This window comes from Sorex araneus, chromosome 2 (genome assembly GCF_027595985.1).
Source record: "Sorex araneus isolate mSorAra2 chromosome 2, mSorAra2.pri, whole genome shotgun sequence".
Taxonomy (NCBI): domain Eukaryota; kingdom Metazoa; phylum Chordata; class Mammalia; order Eulipotyphla; family Soricidae; genus Sorex; species Sorex araneus.
The window spans coordinates 372,125,815-372,145,063 of NC_073303.1; the positions used below are offsets into that span (position 1 = coordinate 372,125,815).

Here is a 19,249-nt window from a genome sequence, read left to right on the forward strand (position 1 = left end):
TCTTAGTTATGGTCTTAGATGGATTCCATTTACTTAGGGAGAAATTTTATATTGATTTTTTCAAGGAGGCAGGAGGTTATTGACAGCAACAGAAGATATTTTGATGTACAAAACAGCTGGAATCTTTGAGAATGATGCACTTGAAAATGATAGATGTCCCTACTGCTTTTATTCAAAATCAATGTTAAGACATTAAATGTATAGACATGTATCTGTGCATACATGCAAACCATATGTACACATACATACACACACCATACATACACAAACCATATGTACACATACATACACACACCAGCCTTGGGGGTATCGTGTCTTGGTTCAGAGGAGCAAAATGAAAAATCTCTAAAAGGATTTAACTTGGATCCGTTCCTAAAACATCTATAGCAGCGCGGGCCAGAAGTGTCACATCTAGAAGAAGGTCGTTGAGTTTAATGGGAATGTATCTGGCTGTGGACCAGAAGCCAGGCTAGATGGGGGAGGAACAAACACTCCGCAGTGATTTTATTAAATGAATTCAAGAGCATATGCTCACTTGTTTTAATATAAAAATAGCAGGAGAAACTTCTGAGACTTATGTGTTTAGTAATTTTTTTTATATTTCTAGTTCAACAGATACATATTATGCTCTGACTTTGTTGAAGATTCTCACTGGACTTGCCCAAAGTTGGTACTGACACTTTGGAACAAAAGAGGTGTTGGAACAACCTAGACTTGGGAGAAGAGGGGAGGGAGGTCTTATAGCCCCAAATGCTACAATTGAGGGATCTTTTGTGTTGCTGCCTTGAAGAGGTATATATATATGTATATATACATATATATATACATATGTATATATATACATATGTGTGTATATATACACATATGTATAAATACATGGGCTGGAGCAATAGCATAGTGATTAGGGTGTTTGCCTTGCACGCGGCTGACCCAGGTTTCATTCCTCTGCCCCTCTTGGAGATCCTGGCAAGCTACCCGTGGCATATCTGATATGCCAAAACAAGTAATAACAGGTCTCACAATGGAGATATTATTGGTGCTCGCTCGAGCAAATTGATGAGCAACAGGATAACAGTGGTACAGTAATACAGTATATATACATATACTTCTTTATATAGTATATAATATAAATTATATATAAAACATACATATTATACATAATATATATTGCCTTAAAGAGACATTATGTATATACATATATATAGTGAGAGAAAGAGAGAAAGAGAGAGGGGCAAAGAAAGGAGTCATATATCAGGTAAACTTGGGAACTCCTGATCTAGACAGAAGGGCTGTAGGGTAAACTTAGATGAAGAAAACCTAGTCTTTTGCTCTCAGCCTGTTCATTATCTAACTGTGAATAGTGACATTAATAATAACAGAGTCATAGTAGCAGCAAATATCTATAATGTATGTTTGTCTGCTCCTGTTGTTGGCTCTTAAAGGACCTACAAATAATAAATAATGTATAAGTATTGTAACAATAATGCTTAGAAATAATATATAGCAACCTGAGGAGGTTAGTGATGTAGATGTGGGCCTAAAACTGAGAACATTTTCCAAGATGAGACCCAAGCATTATAATCTGAAACATTTCCTTAGTATATAAAATGGGAAGGGATTGGGCGTAGCTGGACGTGCCGTGAGTGCATGGTGTGGCTATCCCTGGGGCGTTTGGAAGTTTGGACTTTTACAGCTGTTTCGTGTTTCAGTTTTTGAATCATACCAATCTTGCATATTTTTAAGTGCATGGTAAAGACATGTAGAACTCCTTGTTTGTAGGGCCAGCGTGATAGTACAATGACTAGGTGCTTGCCTTGGTTCTTGGCACCCCCGGATGGTCCCCTGGACCTGAGAGATGAGCATCTCTGTGTGCGGCTGGTGGGGCCAAAAATGAACAAAAAAAATAAATCTCCTCTTTGTAGGTAGTGTTAACCTAAGTGGGTTTGTTCTGAGCTAGCTAGGAGGACTGTGGAAGAGTCACGGAGATGTTAGTTGCTCTCTAAGGAATAGGAAAAGTGGCTGAATTCTAGCAGATCAAGCATCAGGGGCGCTGCGGGTTGGGAGAGACCAGTGTGTGCTGCTCAGGGCAGGGGGGTCTTTGAGTGGCGGGAGAAGGGAGGAGAGAGAGGGGCAGCGGGTCTGAAAGGAAAATGGGCTTTCAGGCATCGATGGTCCTGGCGGTGAGCTGGGGGCCTTCGAGGCCAGGGATTGCCCGACAGCTGCCTGCTTGTGTGGAACCTACCAGTGAAGGGTGGTTTTCATTGCTCAGTTACTGTAAAGAGAATAAAGGAGGACGTGCATGATGCGTGGAAGTGACTCCGGAGTCTGACTCAGTGCCTGTGCAGAGATGACTGACAGGTGGAAGGCGGCAGAGCATGCCTGGTGTGCAGCGCTGCTCTCTCCAGGGAGAGCTTCGGACCTTGTGTTAACATTACATGATGCTTTTTATTTGCTTTGATTTTTTCTTGACTACTTTTTTAAAAAATGAATCACTGTGGCATCCACAGTTACAAAGTTGTTCATGATTGGGTTTCAGTCATACAGTGTTCCAACACCCGTTCTTTCACCACTTTACATTTCTCACAACCAGTGTCCTCAGTTTCCCTCCCATCTGCCAACCAGGCAACACCTCCCACTCCCCAGCTTGCCTCTGATGGCAGGGGCTTTTCTTCTCTCTCTCTCTCTCTCTCTCTCTCTCTCTCTCTCTCTCTCTCTCTCTCTCTCTCTCTCTCTCTCTCTCTCTCTTCCTCTTTCCCTCTGGGAATTATGGTTTACAATACAGGTACTGAAATACATATCCCTTTACCAACTTTCAGCATTTAGTTTGTGTCCAGAGTGATCATTTCCAACTATCATTGTCACAGTGGTCCCTTCTCTCTCCTAACTGCCCTTCCCTCCAGACCTGTTACGGGCTACCAACCATGGATAAGTCCCCCCTGCCCTTGTTTCTACTGTCCTTGGGTATTAGTCTCCCACTATTTTTTTTGCATATCCCACAGATGAGTGCAATCATACTTTGTCTGACCTCTCCTTCCAACTCACTTCACTCAGCATGATAATCTCCATGTCAGATGATGTTTTTTTAAAACCTGAAGTTGTTCATCTATTTCTAGCAATAAATATAAACAATGCTGTCTTATAGTTGGGGGAAACATACCAGCCACTGTTTATTAGTGCCTTTAACAAATTTTTCATTTGAAAAATGACAAAATGGTATGACCTTTGGGAGGTCATGGCTATTGGGGGAAAGTCACCTAGAGTTAAATTTCATGTTCTTATCTGTCATTGTGGGCTATGGTGCAAGTGAAATTTTGGTTGAGTTTTCAATTGAGTTTATTGTCCAGAGGTTCAATGTTTGAACTATCAAATTGAATCTCTTTAGATATTACCTTTGGCTCCTTCCTCTTCCCCTCTTTAGCCTTTCATCATGATTAGTCGTGGTTATTTTAACTTTTCTCCCTAAGTATAATCCTGATCATTAAATATAATGCTATAGAATCTATTGCTGGCAGAAGAATCAAGAAGAGAAGCAGTAATTACAATTGCAGTGAAAGGTTTTGTATAATTTGGTTAACAAGTCTATCTGTCACTCCATACCCCTCTTTGGAAAGTTTGATATCTGGTTTGTTTAATTCTGATTTGCTCCGAAAGTCCTTTTACAGCAGTTCCTTTGTGTGGAATCTTGATTCATAGTGCTGTGTGTAAATTTGTCTATTGCTCTGTTCTCGTGACTTCTTCTAGATCCCCAGCCACTGTGTGTAACACTGTGTTCTTTCTGACACTGCAGCATCCAGATGTTTGCACCTCATGCTGTTGCCTTGAGACACATTTAGAAAATCAAGTTGCTAAAAAATAATTGTATGCATTTGTACACTCAGGTTTAAATTATTCTTTTTTTACAACAGACTCCCACTTGAATAGAGAAACTCATGCTTTTTCTGTAAGCCCTGATGGATGTTCAAAATGTTGCAGCTTTGAATTGACTGAAAGATATTAAGCTGCTTGTACACACTTGATCATATGTGGACATAGAACATAAAAGAAATCTGCCCTATAAATTGTTGGCTTTGCCAGTTATGAGATTTTATGAGAGCATTGGCATGGTGAATATTCATGTTATTTGCATGTTTAGATTCTAAATAAATGCATAGAAGTAAATTGGAATGCTTAATTTTCTCAGCAGTTCTTAAATTTGGTTGCATGTTTAAGTCCAAAGACATTTGATGACAAGATCAGATTTATTTCTAGAGTGTGTGTGTTTAGTTGTCCTGTGAAAATAGGCGTGATATGTGTCATGATGGGGTGGCCGAATCCAAATCTTCTGGGCAGAGAGCAGGTATGGGTGACTTTTGGTTGAGAACAGTGAGCTAGCCATGCTGTAACGTCATGGACAGACCATCACCATCCCCAATATTATTAACAAGGTTTGGTTGTCCGAGCAAGCTCTGCCACTGCTCCCAGCATCGTCATGGGAAACGTTTTCTAAGAACTGAGCTTGGTTTTCTCAGCGCAATAGCAGAAAGGTCTTCGGGTTTTATTTATGCTTGTGATGGGTAAAAACAATATTCTTAAATTTTTTTACCTCATCTCAAAAAATTTTTATCTCAGGGAGAGCTTCAGAATTCTTTGGGGCAAATGTAAAGTTAAAAATTGGGTCCTGGAGTCTGAAGAGATAGTACGCAAGTAGGGAGCTTGCCTTGCATACTGCCGACCTGGGTTCAATCCCCAGCATCCCATATGGTCCCCCAAGCACCTCAAGGCATTAATTCCTGAGTGCAGAACCAAGAATAATCCCTGAGCATCGCTGGGCATGGCCCAAAAAGCAAAAAAGAAAAAAAAAAGTTGACTCCTTTCAGCTGAATATTTGTGTACTAATGGTTTCTAATTCAGTAAAAATTTACTAACCCTCTTCTATCAAGTATATCCATAGCAGCTAGTAATGACCAAACAAAACAGAGTTTCTAATCTAAAAGATAACAAGCATAAATAACTGCCTTCACATCTAGATAGTATAAACATATTTTGAGTGTTGATTTATATAATTTTTACTTCTTTATTAACCAGAAATGAACTGCAGATGTATACACATTTACACAGGTGTACATACAGATTCTATTACACTTAAGGAGTAGTTACAATACACATAAATACGCATTGCGTATATGTATATAACCCTGTTTTAAATGTCTTCACAGCATTATATCCTTGGAGATTTAGTTGGGAATCTATGCATACCTACATATGTGTATGCCCAAGTACCTTTATTCATTCATGTGATTAATTTGGAAAATATTTCCCAACATTACACTTGAGTTCATTTTCCTAATAGTTTTCATCAAACAATGACAATTAAGCTAATCATATGCTTTATGTTTGATGGTTTTATAGATGTGCTTCCTCCGTCCTTTGCGTTGTTTGCTGATTACTTTTGGCTTCCCTATTCCTTTGCTTTGACATCTTTCAATGCGGAGTGTTTAGGAGCAGCGTCAGTGACAAAATAAATTGAAGTTGAAAGTTACATTAAAAAAATCGCTGCAACACTCCACTTTGAAGAGAAAGAAGCAGGCTATTATATCAACTTCAACATATTGTATTGGGAATTTTTTATGTCACAGGTGTTTTCTTCCTAACTCAACAATGGATTTCTACTAATTCAACATTTCTTTCGCCTTAGATTTTATAAAAGCACCATTTGGTTGGACTGAGTTTACTTATTTACTTATAGAATCATTGTGAATTACAGTTATACAATTATTCATGACTGAGTTTCAGGTGTACAATGTTTGAGCAACAATCCCTTTGCCAGTTTCTCCTTTCCTCCACCAATGCCCCCAGTCTCCATCCCACCCACCAGCGTGCCTCTGGGCACACACTCTTTTCTTTCTTTTCTCCTCCTAGGCACTGTGGTTGCAATATTCCTACTGAAAGGGTCTCAGGCGTATCACTTTACCTCCTTTCAGCTCCCTGTTCCTGACCAGAGTGGCCACTTGCCCCTATCATTGTCATAGTGGTCACTTCCCTATCTTAACACCTACCCTACACTATGGCAACTTTTCTAAGAAGGACCAATTCTCTTGCCCTTTTGTTGTCTTTGACTTTATTCATTGTGTGCCTACTGTGATTCTTTATATTTGCAAATGAGTGTGATCATTTTGTGTCTGTCCCTCTCCCAGTGACTCATCTCACTCTGCATGAAACTTTCCAGATCCATTCATTATCAGTAGATTTCATGACTTCATCTCTTTTAATAATTGCATAGTTTTCCATTGTGTACATGGACCATAGTTTCTTTGTCTAGTTGTCTGTTCTTGGGCCCTTGATTGGTTCTGTATTTTGACTGTTGTAGAGAGCGTTGCAATGAAAATAGGAGTGCAGTGGCTTTACTGCATTCTGTTTTTGGTCTCTTAGTATACATTCCCAGAAATGGAATTGCTGGGTCATATGGAGTCTCAATTCCTGATAATTTTTTGAGGAATATCCATTTATTTTCAAAAACGGCTGAATCAGTTAACATTCCCACTAGCGGTCAGTGAGGATTCCATATTTCCAGCATCCACACCAACATTTATTGTTATTATTCTTTGTAATGAGTGCATCTTTTTGGCATGAGATATCTTATTGTTGTCTTGACTCAAATTTCTCCAATGGTTAGTAATATAGAGCATTTTTTCATATGATTTCGTCATTTGTATTTCGTCTATGAAGAAGTATTTTTAATTGCCTCTCTCTATATTTTTGCTAGGGTTGGTTTATTTTTTCTTAGTTCTACCAGAGCTTACTATATCTTGCAAATAATGCTTCGTAAGATGAGTGGTGAACAAAAATCTCTTCCAGTCTGTGGGCTGTCTTTGTATTTTAGTCATTTTTTCCTTTGAGATGCAGAAACTTCTCTATTTAAGGTAGTTCATCTTTGCTTCCATTTGTTTGATCAGTGTTGTTTCATTCTTAAAGGTATCTCCAGCTTCAATTTCATGGAGAGATCTGCCTATGTTTTCTTATATGTGACTTATTGTGAAGTGCTTGAACATCAATTGTTTTTTCATAAGTAGCAGTTTTACAAAGAAACAAATCTTTGTGAATATTAATCCTTTATTGTACTTCATTTTAAAGATAGTTAAGAATATTTATTTCTGGTCCCCTGAGCACCGCCAGGGGTAATTCCTGAGTGCATGAGCCAGGAATGACCCCTGTGCATTGCCGGGTGTGACCCAAAAAGCAAAAAAAAAAAAAAAAAAAAAGAATATTTATTTAAAGTCCAGTTCTCATAAACCTGTAAATTAGGCCAGAGAGGTAGTGTATGGGATACATCACTTCACTTGCCTTTCTGGTAGGTTCCTTTCACCACTTATGGAGCTCCACAGCCTGTTGGGAGGAACACTTGAATACAAAGCCAGGAGTAAATTCTGAGCACCACCAAGTTGCCTCAAAACAACAACAAAAGAATTGCAAACTACCAATAAATAATTTATACTTTACTATTTGAAATTATATAGCATTTTCCCTTTTAGAGAATTTAATAAAAAAATTATTATTTTTTTTTTTAATTTGTTTTTGGGACCTGGAAGTAATTAAAATGGGGAAAGTCTGAGTGAGGTGGAGAGAACCTACCTGAGTTTCTTGTTCTTTTTATTGTTATTGTTGTTGTTGGGGACCACATCTGGCGATACTCTGGTTGCTCTTGGCTCTGCACTCAGGAATTAGTCCTGGAAGTGCTGGCACTGGGGGACCAAATGTGATGCTGGGTCTAACCCAGGTCACCACATGTGAGGCAAGTGCCTTATGCTATCCTGGCTTTCCACTTGTTGTTTCTTTTAGTTTTTAAATAAGCAGGGAGTGCTTTCATTTTATTTGTTTGATTTTCGGCCATACCTGGCTGTCCTTAGGGGTTATACCTCGTATGATATGCAGGGGTGGTTCCCAGAGGTGCTGGCCAGACCATGTGGTACTGAGGATTAAACTTGACCTTTTGAATGCAAAGCATGCTGCAGTCTAGCCCTTTTAATTAGCACTGTGGCCCTGAGTACTTTTGTATTTGCATGTTTTCGCTATAATATTTGACATTGCTTCAGCTGCCATTGCTTCAGCTACCAGGGCTCTGCTCAGGGCAGGGAGGGAAACTTAATCCACCCCTTCCGAGGGGCTCCAGTGAAGACAGCCCAGTGTGGGGGCAAGAGACTCTGATGAATTTGGGCGAGCATCATGCAAGAAGGAACGAGCAGAAGAACCCAGGTGTGCGGGACCTGGGGCTGAGATCTCCAAGCCTGTTTGGATCGGGACTGGGCCTCTTCCACCCAGATCCCCCATTTCCAGTAGCTAGGCGGTCACACCCAAAAACTGCCCCTGGTGCCCTGTAATTCCATCAATGGCCAACATCCAGAGACTAAAAAACCAAGCTCCTGGAAGCAACATTTTATAGCCTCGTTCTCCCTTTGGGAGAACCTGGCAAGTTACAGAGAGTTTCCTGCTTGCATGGGAGAGACTGGCAAGCTCCCTGTCACGTATTCATATGCCAAAACCAATAACAATGATGGATCTCATTCCCCTGACCCTGAAAGAGCCTCCAATGCGGCACTGTTGGGAAGGACAAGTAAAGAGAGGCTTCTAAAATCCTAGGGCTAGGACAAATGGAGATGTTACTGAGACTGCTTGAGAAAATCGACGATCAACAGGATGATGAGGATGAGGATGATGATAATTATGTAACTTATAAATTTAGATCTTATATTGAGATCTTTTATTATATGTTTTGCATGTCATTAGGAACGAGTATTTAGTGCATCAGATAGGAAAGGACAAAGCCATACTCTCACTGTTTACAGATGACATCCCCCAATATTAAGAAAACCTAGAAACAATAAATTTATATATCAAAATGACTTGCTACAAGATTTACATGCAAAAGCCCATGGTTCTTCTATATGCAATTAGTGAAATAGAAAATAAATAAATAAATGAATATTAAATCCTATTCACAATTGTGCCTCATGAAAGCAAGTACCTAAGAATTAACTAAACCAAACAGGCAAAGGGCATATACAATGAAAACTACATAATGCTATTTGAAAAAATAGTCCCATTAGCTGAGCCAGGAGTGACCCTTGGGTACCACTGCCAGTGGCCCAAAACCAAACCAAACCATGGTAGGGGTTTTCTGCAGAATAATGAACTATAGGGCCACACAAAGGCAATGCCTTGGCTTTGCTGCCCGAGTCATTGAGAGTGCAGGATTGTAATACAGTCCCGGAAGCAATGGGAATGACCTTTGGAATGAGAAACTCAGTGCAGAGTTAGATTTTTCTTCTCTGTCAGTGTGCACCCTTGAATAGTGCTGTTAAATTACAGGGTTGAAAAATATTGCAGTGATGTCCCTGTTGGAGCGGATTTTTAAATCTTCTCCGCTGACTCTCAAATAATAACCTAAAAACCTGCATTTGCCCAGGCGATGGATGAGACCGCAGAGTGGATTAGCTCGAAAGCACTTACCCTTGTCTCAGAGCCAGGAAAGCTACAAGGATTTTGATTGGCATTAGGACATATTAGCTTTGAATGCTGATGTGGCGTTTTTGCGTGTGGAGTCTGCTCTTCTCCGCTTATTGACATTCATCAATGAGAAGGCAGTGCCTTGCTGACTATCTAATCGGTAATTTAATTTTCCTAATAACTTTCTTTACAGGACCTGGATTTTGAAGCCAAAACGAGTTACACGCTCCGGATAGAAGCTGCAAACAAAGATGCCGACCCTCGCTTTCTCAGCCTGGGGCCGTTTAGTGACACAACCACTGTGAAGATCATCGTGGAGGATGTGGATGAACCCCCCGTTTTTTCCTCCCCCCTGTACTCCATGGAGGTGTCAGAGGCGACTCCAGTCGGGAACATCATTGGTACAGTAGCAGCTCATGATCCAGATGCCTCGAATAGCCCCGTGAGGTAACATTCCTTGCCTTTTCTTTCATCACTGTGTATTCACACTCCTTTATTCTGCCTTATGATCCCCCGGCTCATAACAAACCCAGACCTCTGGCGTATCATGAGTTGAGGCAAGGGAACTGCAACTGGACCAGAACAACACCAATATTTTTCTAATTTAAAAATGTGTCACCTGATTATCCAAGGGCTGGAGCAATAGCACAGCGGGTAGGGCATTTGCCTTGCACACGGCCAACCTGAGTTCAATTCCTCCAACCCTCTCAGAGAGCCCGGCCAGCTACCGAGAGTATCCCGCCCACATGGCAGAGCCTGGCAAGCTACCCGTGGCGTATTCAAAATGCCAAAAACAGTAGCAACAAGTCTGACAATGGAGACGTTACTGGTGCCCGCTCAAGCAAATCGATGAACAGCTACAATTATCCAAGGCCATTATCCTGGGGCAGTAGCGTTAGGGGCTCCTTTATTATCCATAAGCCATGGCTGATGTGGCAGCTCGACCAATTACCCTAAGCTCTTTAGAACCAGCTGCATTCAGAGTAATACCGTCCTAGTTGTGGGATCAATACAGGCATTGGAAGAATCATTTCTGAAACCATTGACATTCAGGGTAAAGTTTTAAGCAAACTTGGTATATTTAGGTCAGATAGCTTGATATACTATATTTGTACTTATAAAATAAAAAATAATGCCTTGACTACGTTTATGGCCTATTTTGCAATGTTCTGTCTGTGGCCCTGTGGCAATACTGTGCACACATTACAGGGAACAAATCTCTTTAGGAATAACAGAAGGATGGATAAGGATTTAAAAATACAACAATATAACAACACATCTGTCACTCTGACAGCTTACAATCTGAGATCTACCTGGATGTGTTGGGGTTTGCCTGTCTGTATATCTAGATGTCTATAGCCATACCTATACCGATATGTATAAATATATGTGTATGTGTGTAATTGTATCCTTTTAATTTATTATTTAGGTATATGTTCATTTATTTGAGAGTGGTTCTGGGCTACACCCTTTGATTCCCAGGGGCTGTCCCCATGTCTGTGGTCAGGAGTGAACCCAGCCTTGTGCTATATTTGGTCCCAGGGACACAAGGTCTGTCTCATAGGGATGCAGTGCAAACACCTTTATCCCCATATTATCTCCCATCCCCAAATTATGTCTCTTTAAGCAAATATAAGGAATATCCCTGAAATCATATTGAATTACATGCCTTCCAAAATAAGATAGCATAAATAAGACAAAGTGGCTGTTTTCATGGTGATTACTGAGTATGTAAAGTGTAAAAATCAGTGACTGTTTTATGTTCAGATTTGCTCAGTGTATATTAGCCGCATCTTTATAGATTTCCCTGACATTGTACCATACTGTGTACTTTGGCCATAAATAACCAGCTACAGCATAAGCTTAGATGGAGATCAGTTACTCAGAGCTGTCTAATTTCTACCTACATCATTCAAGAGACAGAAGAAAATCAGAAGAAAGGGAGAATGTGTCATGAGTTTAGGGATAAGGAAAGTAGACTATCTATCCTTCATTCCACACACACAGTGATGCACAGGGACGAAAGGGTTAAGACTGGACTTGGTTGATCTTGTAGGGCAGTAGGGCAGTGGCCTTCAGCAGCAGAGGAGCAGCTGGCTGGCAGCATGTTTTTCCCTGGCTTGCATTTCTTGTAGCTGATGAAGGTGACTGAAAGTTCAAGTGAAGTATCCTCTGACATCATTTTCCAAAGTTTTTAAGCCCTGTATCTCAGGCGCGAGTGCGCGCGCGCGCACACACACACACACACACACACACACACACACACACACACCAGGGCTTGTTCATTAAGTTAACTTCAATGTTTTGAATACTTCTTTTTATTGTGCAACGTTAATTTCATGACATGTATTTCATGCATGCATTCTTGGGCGCTTTCTTTTCACTATTTTTGCAAGGTCTTCGCCGTCATTCAGGGCTTATGCATTTTTTCCTGGAGCTGTCTCTCACACATGCTCTTTCTCTTTACCCCATGATATTCTTTTAGAGACCCACACCTTAACTTGTAGTTTGGTGAAAATCTGTGTGTTGTCCCAGCTGTGATCTCTCCACATGCACGTTCCTTTGCACTGATTCTTGCCAAGGGCCCCAGAGGAGGGTGTTTGTTAACAACCTGAGTTTCTTTACAATCCAGAAAAGGGGGAAAAATTCTTAGTCCTGCTTTAATCCAGTTTCTCTGGACACTAAGGGAAGGTACTTAATGGTTTTACACTTGGAATCATGACTCGAGTATTCGGGAGTATCATTCCTATCAAGTGTTGTTAGTGTTTAGTATAATTATTCTTTAGCTTATTTTTCTGTTGTGCCATTTTTCTTTGAAGATCAGTAAGGGTCACTCCTGGCTCTGCATTCAGGAATTACTCGTGGTGCTTGAGGTATCATATGGGATGCCGGGGATTGAACCTGGCTCATCCTTATGCAAGACAAATGCTCTACCTGCTGTACTACCGCTCCAGCCCCTCACTTGCCTTCTGACCTAGGGAAGCTATTGCATAATTGTGTAAGGTAAACGTGCCTTAGGTTATTATACAAGTGACTATCTATATGAGTTATCCTTCAACAAATGCCGAGTGATGGGTAGACAGAACGGATGTCTGCTGCCTTAAAAGGACTTGAAGAATGGTAGGAAATCTGAAGAGCCTTTATCAAGTCTGTGCTTTCACAATTATTTTCTGTGTATTTTGGCGGTGGTGGGGTGATGGGGGAGGATGGCTGGACCACACTGGCAGTGCTCAGGGCTTACTCCTGGCTCTGTTCAGGGATCACTAATGCTGGTGCTCAGAGAAGGTGTGCCACATGCAAGGATTTTACCTGAGGTACTATCTCTCAGTCTCTTCTTCTATGCTTTAGAAATGCTAAACTTCTTAGGCAACCAGAAAAGCTGTTTCACTGTTACTGAAAATCAGGATGGTATTTGAATGATAAAATAGTCTATAGGCTTTTGGATTATTGATGTTTCCATATATTGACACCCATTGTAGCACTATAGTGAGATGGAGCATCTGCCTTTTACAGTGGCTGACACATGAGACAATAGATCAGCATTCTGGGAAGAATACATGACTCGCTTCCTGCAAGGTAAAATTGAGATCCTCTTCCCACGTGATCTGTGCCTTGTCCATCATTTAAAAAATTTTGCCTGCTCTACTGAATTACCAGCCCACAACTCCAACTCCGCCCTTAGTCACTGCCTGTTTCTTATGTAAGTCCAGGACACTTTCTCATCCCTGCCCTTCACGAGAAGTCCAGTACAAATAGGCAGAAAGATGAAATGAACGAAGAGCCCAGCGACTGGCCAGATGTAACCTGTCTTCATGACAAATATTACGTCTCTTAGAGCTTGTCCATCATCCCAGTAACCTGCTAAGCAACAGTTCACGAGCACTTCATTTTCTTATTTTCTTGTATGAAACTAGAAGTCAATGGTGGTGAATAGGTGATACTTGAGATTAAAAACTGTTTTTTTTTTTTTACTTTTTGGGTCACACCCAGTGATGCACAGGGGTCACTCCTGGCTCATGCACTCAGGAATCATTCCTAGAGGTGCTCAGGGGACCATATGGGATGCTGGGATTCGAACCCGGGTTGGCCACGTGCAAGGCAAACGCCCTACCCGCTGTGCTATCACTCCAGCCCAGTTGTTTTATTTCTAAGTGGCTAATTTGTAGGGTTTTGGCTTCTGAATCTTTTAATTTAGTTTTGTACATCATTTTTGGCCTTAAGTACCAAATATCAGGCTTTATGGTAGAGCATGGTAAGACAGATTGTTACTTGAGGATTTGTAATCATCTTGCTGAATGGTAGAAACTTTACTTCTGTTTTCCTCATCGTACATGGATCTAATCTCTGGGAGGGAAGATTAATCTAATCTCTGTGGCAGAAGTCTCGAATCTAGAGGACATAGACTGATCCATAAATCCACATCACGAAGAGAACTTTCTCGAGCAAACTTGCTCTGTGAACAACCCAGGAAAATACCCATAGTACAAACAAAGATTAAAAAAAAAAACATTTCTGTTCACCTCAAGCAACTTACAATATCTGCTTGTAGAAATAAGATCCTATGGACGTTAAACAATCCGAGCAGGAGAAGTGCAGAGCCTTAGTAACCTGGCAAATCCTGAGATAAATAGGAATCACTCCAGTTCACGGGGCTCAGACTCTCATTCCAAGGAGTGATGGTGCAGGCGGTACTCTGCGGGCTGGGCCGGAGAAGCCCAGCAAACATTATGCAAAGTCTCTTTATGTTTTATTTAGTAATATCCTAAGAGCCTGGTGTTATATTACAAAATCAGCAAATTTATTTCTGTAGGCAGTATAGCAAGCCCAAAGTCCCTATGCTGAAAATAGCTGATGAATTGAAACATGATATTATTACAAATAAGATCATACGTGAAGAAGGATGAGCACAAAGTAAAGGGGATCATTTTCAGCACCTCTAACGGTCTAGATATAGAACAGTATTTGTATTTATGTTCAAGGTTGCCAGGATAATATTTACCTGCCAGCTCTTTTGGCATTCCTGGGATTGTATATTCTCAGATAAAAGGTGATAAAATAGTATCAGATATTACATTATGTAGTGTGACTGGGATGAGCATATTTGGAGAGTTTGAATAATTCAGTGTATATTTTTACGTAGTTTGTATGCATGCATATATTTGTACATATTATTTTAATCTAAATTATTTGTGAGTATTACAGAGAAATTGAAAGATCAGTTGAACAGTTAGTCTTCAGAAAAGAGAGGAGAAACATTGATCTATAGATTTAAGGGGCAGGAATGAACCAAAAAGCTCATTCACACAATCTCCAGGATCATGGTGGAGAGAGAAAATTTGGGGGAACTTTATTTGGCCTGTCCTAAGGTGCATTACTCACTTTGATTGGAGAAAATCTGGAAATTTTAATTTTGAACAGCACTGAGATTGCATGAGTCTGAGTTTTTTGTTTTGTTTTGTTTATGTGCCATGCTGGTGATGCTTAGGGATTAATCCTGGTTTTCAGGAATTATTCCTAGTGGTACTTAGGGACCATATGCAGTGATGGAGATTGAACCCGTTTTGGTCACATGCAAAGCAAGTGCCCTGCCTGCTATACTACCTCTCCTGCCCAAGTGATTGAATTTTTTTTTTAATTTTTATTTTATTGAATCACCATGTAAAAAAATACAAAGCTTTCAGGTATAAGTCTCAGTCATATAATCATTAACCTCCCCATCCCTTCACCAGTGCACATGTTCCACCACCAAGAACCCCAATATAACCCCCTCCCACCCACACCCCCACCTAAGTAACTAATGATCTTCACTTTATTCTCTCTATACTTTGAATACAAGTGTCTTCATTCTAAGAAATGAAAAGAAATTATTAAATGATGCTTTTTCAGCAGGCCTGATTGTTAGGGGAAAATTCCAGACAATAATAGTGTGTTCTCTATTGAAATGATTGAATTTTTAACTGCTAGAGGAAATTAAGTTGCATTTTCAGAAGGTGATGAAGGGGTCAACAGCACCTTGCTAAGTATTGACCTTAATACTTTAGTTTTAGAGCACGGTGGTCATCATCAGAGCTCCAGAAGAGAAAGCATTCCTTGGTCAGAGACAAACATGCTCCCTTTTATTTACATAGAATCTGTGGCTGCAGGATTTTAGCAGGTTCCCCATCGCAATCTCTACATTCCTTGCAGCACAGAAACACATTTTCTTAAGAGATTGAGGTTTCAGTTCAAATGATTCAGCTGTGTACATTGACAAGATTTTTCCATGCTCATTTATTACATTACTTATTGCTGCTTGGGGAGTTATACTAACCTGCTTATATTACTGTAGGCAACCCACCTGCATATTCAGTTTTTTCATGGTGCCATTTGTATTGATAGTCGGGCAATGAAAATATTGCTTGTTAACAGGAAGAGGAACATTTTAATTAGTTTGAAGAGCTTTCAAACAATGGCAGTAATAATAATAGATACTGGTACTCACTTTGTGTCAAACATGCAAAAAATCTGAGGATATGCAAATGCTAAGGTGAGCTCCCAACCTGCTAGATATTTTGTCCCCTTACCCTCACCCAGAAGAGATCTGACCTGAAAACCCTTAGGAAATCCAGTGTTAGGATGAGAATTAAGGAATCATCTTTTGACAAAAAAAAAAAAAGGAAAACAAAAATATATTCTCAATTTGCAGGAAAAGAAAATAGTGAAGAAGCAAATAAAATGCTCAGATTCACACAAAATGCCCAGATTCACACAAAATGCCCAGATTCACACAGTTGGATAGTGGTAGGGTAAAAACTAGAAATACAGGTCTTCAATTTCATTCTCTGGTTCGTGATGACATATCACCAAGAGCATGCGGTAAAGCCCATGAATCAGGCGGACTAAACACGAACTCTGATTTCAGTGGAGAGGCAGGACGCTTCAGTGTGGAGGACTGTCCTTCGGAAACAGGCCTGACACAAGTAGGAAGACAGCAATATAGAGATGAAGATGAAGATGAGGCATTTTCATTCACCAGCGCATGAACATGATGGAGGGTTTCAGATAAATTATCGTAGGACAAAATGAACTCATACTGCTGAATCACAGAGCAGTTCATTAGAGGCAATACATATAAAATTTTTCTATCTATATTGCCTATAATGTATATATATTGCCTATAATGTATATATTGCCTATAATTTATATACATTGCCTGTAAAATATAGCCTATAAATGGAGTTTTCCTACTCTGTGATACAGCATTAGGAGTTAATAGTGTATACACACATATATATGTATATATGTATCCATATATATATCTTGTACACACAAATATATATATGTATATATATTTATATTTATATTTATCTTCTATCCCCACCCCAGGATGCCCTGAGAGAAAACAGCCCGGCGCAGAGGTGGCTTATTGTTGTGACCCCTGGGTAGCCGGAGACTGGGGGAAGCAGGCAGAGGATCTCTGCTCCGGGGTCCCACTGAGCCCAGAGTCCCAAATCACAAAGTTCTGCACTACCTGGGTACTGTGGGACGTTGCTCATGGGTGAGGCTTGGCCCAAGCGGGTGAGAGCCCTCCCCACCCGGAGGGACTCAGCCCCGGCAGCTGACCTCCACTACCCAACTGCCGCCATGCTCCAAGTCGCTTTCCACACACTCGGGCTGCGCCACACACACGAGTGAATATATTCCTGGACACATTATCATAGAGGGAAATAAATATATATCCCTCTCGGAGAGCCCGGCAAGCTACCAAGAGTGTCCCACCCGCACAGCAGGGCCTGGCAAGCTCCCTGTGGCGTATTCGATATGCCAAAAACAGTAACAATAACAGTTCTCATTCCCCTGGCCCTGACAGAGTCTCTCATCATTGGGAAAGACAAGTAAGGAGAGGCTGCTAAAATCTCAGGGCTGGGGCGAATAGAGACATTACTGGCGCTCGCTCCAGTAAATCCATGAACAACAAGATGACAGTGACACAGTGATATCACACACACACACACACACACTCACACTTACACAAGCAGTGTCCAGAGACATGATTCAGCACCTTGGCTCTATCAGTAGCCAACTGAAATGCAGTAACATTATCTACTTGCATTAATTCGAACTTTCGCATTTGACCAGAACCAACAAAGTTGAATGCTGATAATTTGCTAATGAGCAGTGTGGAGTCATACATACCCAGGACTGATGGTTTGGCAGGGCAGTGCCATCAAGGGCTTTGCTTTCTTTGATCAGGTACTCATAATCTCATATTTCCGCACTGACTTTGGATTGTCTTGCATTCAGTTCATGCCCCAGGTGAGAGAAAGGGGAAGGGTCAGAATACAAGGCCAAATGAATTAGCTGCTCTCTTCTTTAAAAGGTTTTTCAGTGGTGCCTGATCCAGCCACTTTCTTTTCATAACTTTTCCACAAGTTTAGTTACAAAGATCCTATGTCTAGAAGGAAGCTGGTAAATTCAGCAGGATATATGATGTCCTGTAACATAAGCTCTGTTAATTAAGAGCAAATGGCTATCAAAGAATCAAGTAAAATCTGTCAGACACAACCTCACAGAACCATTGGAGTATTATGAAAAAATACATCTAAACTATGTTTTAATTACTCAACTGACTTCGAAATGGCAAGGTTCCGAAGGAAGGACAGATTGGGAGAAAGATTGATGATGCTGCTTTTAGGCATATTGAACTTGGGTTAAAGGTGTTTTCAGGTACCTGGAGTCATTTACAAAATCTCAGGAAAAGAATTGATGCTGGGCTTTGGGATTTGGAGCTGTCTGCATAATAAATGGAGTGGGCTAGACTTGAACTGCTGCTGCTGCAGAAATAGGGCATTGGCCGAACTGGCTGTTCTACTAAACAATGAAAGAGACCAAAGGTTCAGGTGATACGGCAGAAACCAGAGGGGTCACACAGCAGAACTGTGTGGACTTAATAACAACCCTCTTTCTGCCTGTTTAGAGGCCTGGACAGTCACTGGACCAGAGAGTCCAGAAATGCACCAAAGAAAGGGCCTCCACTGATTTTCATTCAGTTCTCTCTTCTCTTAGACTCCCAGCCCATGCAAAGTTAAGAAAATTGTACATCTCACTCTCACTAAAGTGCCCACATTTTCTGGGATCTGAGAAGTAGTACTGTGGGTAGGGTACTTGCCTTGCACACAACTGACCTGGGTTCAATCCCTGGCACCATGTGGGTTCCCGTGAGCAGAACCAGGAGTGAATTGTGAGCACAGAACCAGGAGTAACTCCTGAGCATTGTTGGGAATGACTCCCAAACAAACAGAAATGAAACAAACTTTTTTAAAAAAGGTCCTGAATTTTCTTCATTTCTCTTTGCTAAGGCATTTTCTCAGGTGACTTATATCTAACACTACTGAGCTAAGGCCTTGTACTTAGACTAGGTTTGGGCATGTTCAGAGAAGACCATAGAAAAGGGGCACGTGGTTTTCTGGTATGAGCAAAGGTTCCTGAGACTAAGGAGCACAAAGGCCGCTGACTGTTCTGGACTCTTTGTCTCCTGGTCGTGTCCACCTCTGACCCAGCCAGCACGGCCTTTCCCCTGCACTGCTGCCGAGACTCTCCGTCCCCCTCCAGGATAGAATTTGCTGGTTTTCTCCTAAGTGCTTATAATAGGTTGCTATTTTTAAGAATATTTTATGTACTGAGTTACCTAAAATAGGACGTCACGTGCAGTGTTCAATAATAATTGCTGGATGCATGAATAAATGAAAAGGAGACATAGATAAAAATGTCAGAATTATTCAGGGGATCA

General features: G+C 40.8%; 1 protein-coding gene across 2 annotated transcripts in view; it reads left to right on the forward strand.

Annotated features, from left to right (window-relative positions):
• Positions 1-19,249, forward strand: part of CDH7 (cadherin 7) — a 158,768-nt gene that overhangs the window by 102,879 nt on the left and 36,640 nt on the right. For both annotated transcript variants that reach the window (XM_055126070.1, XM_055126071.1), the window contains exon 7: positions 9,674-9,927. In XM_055126070.1, the coding sequence (XP_054982045.1) occupies positions 9,674-9,927 (254 nt within the window). The remainder of the gene's footprint in view (positions 1-9,673; positions 9,928-19,249) is intronic.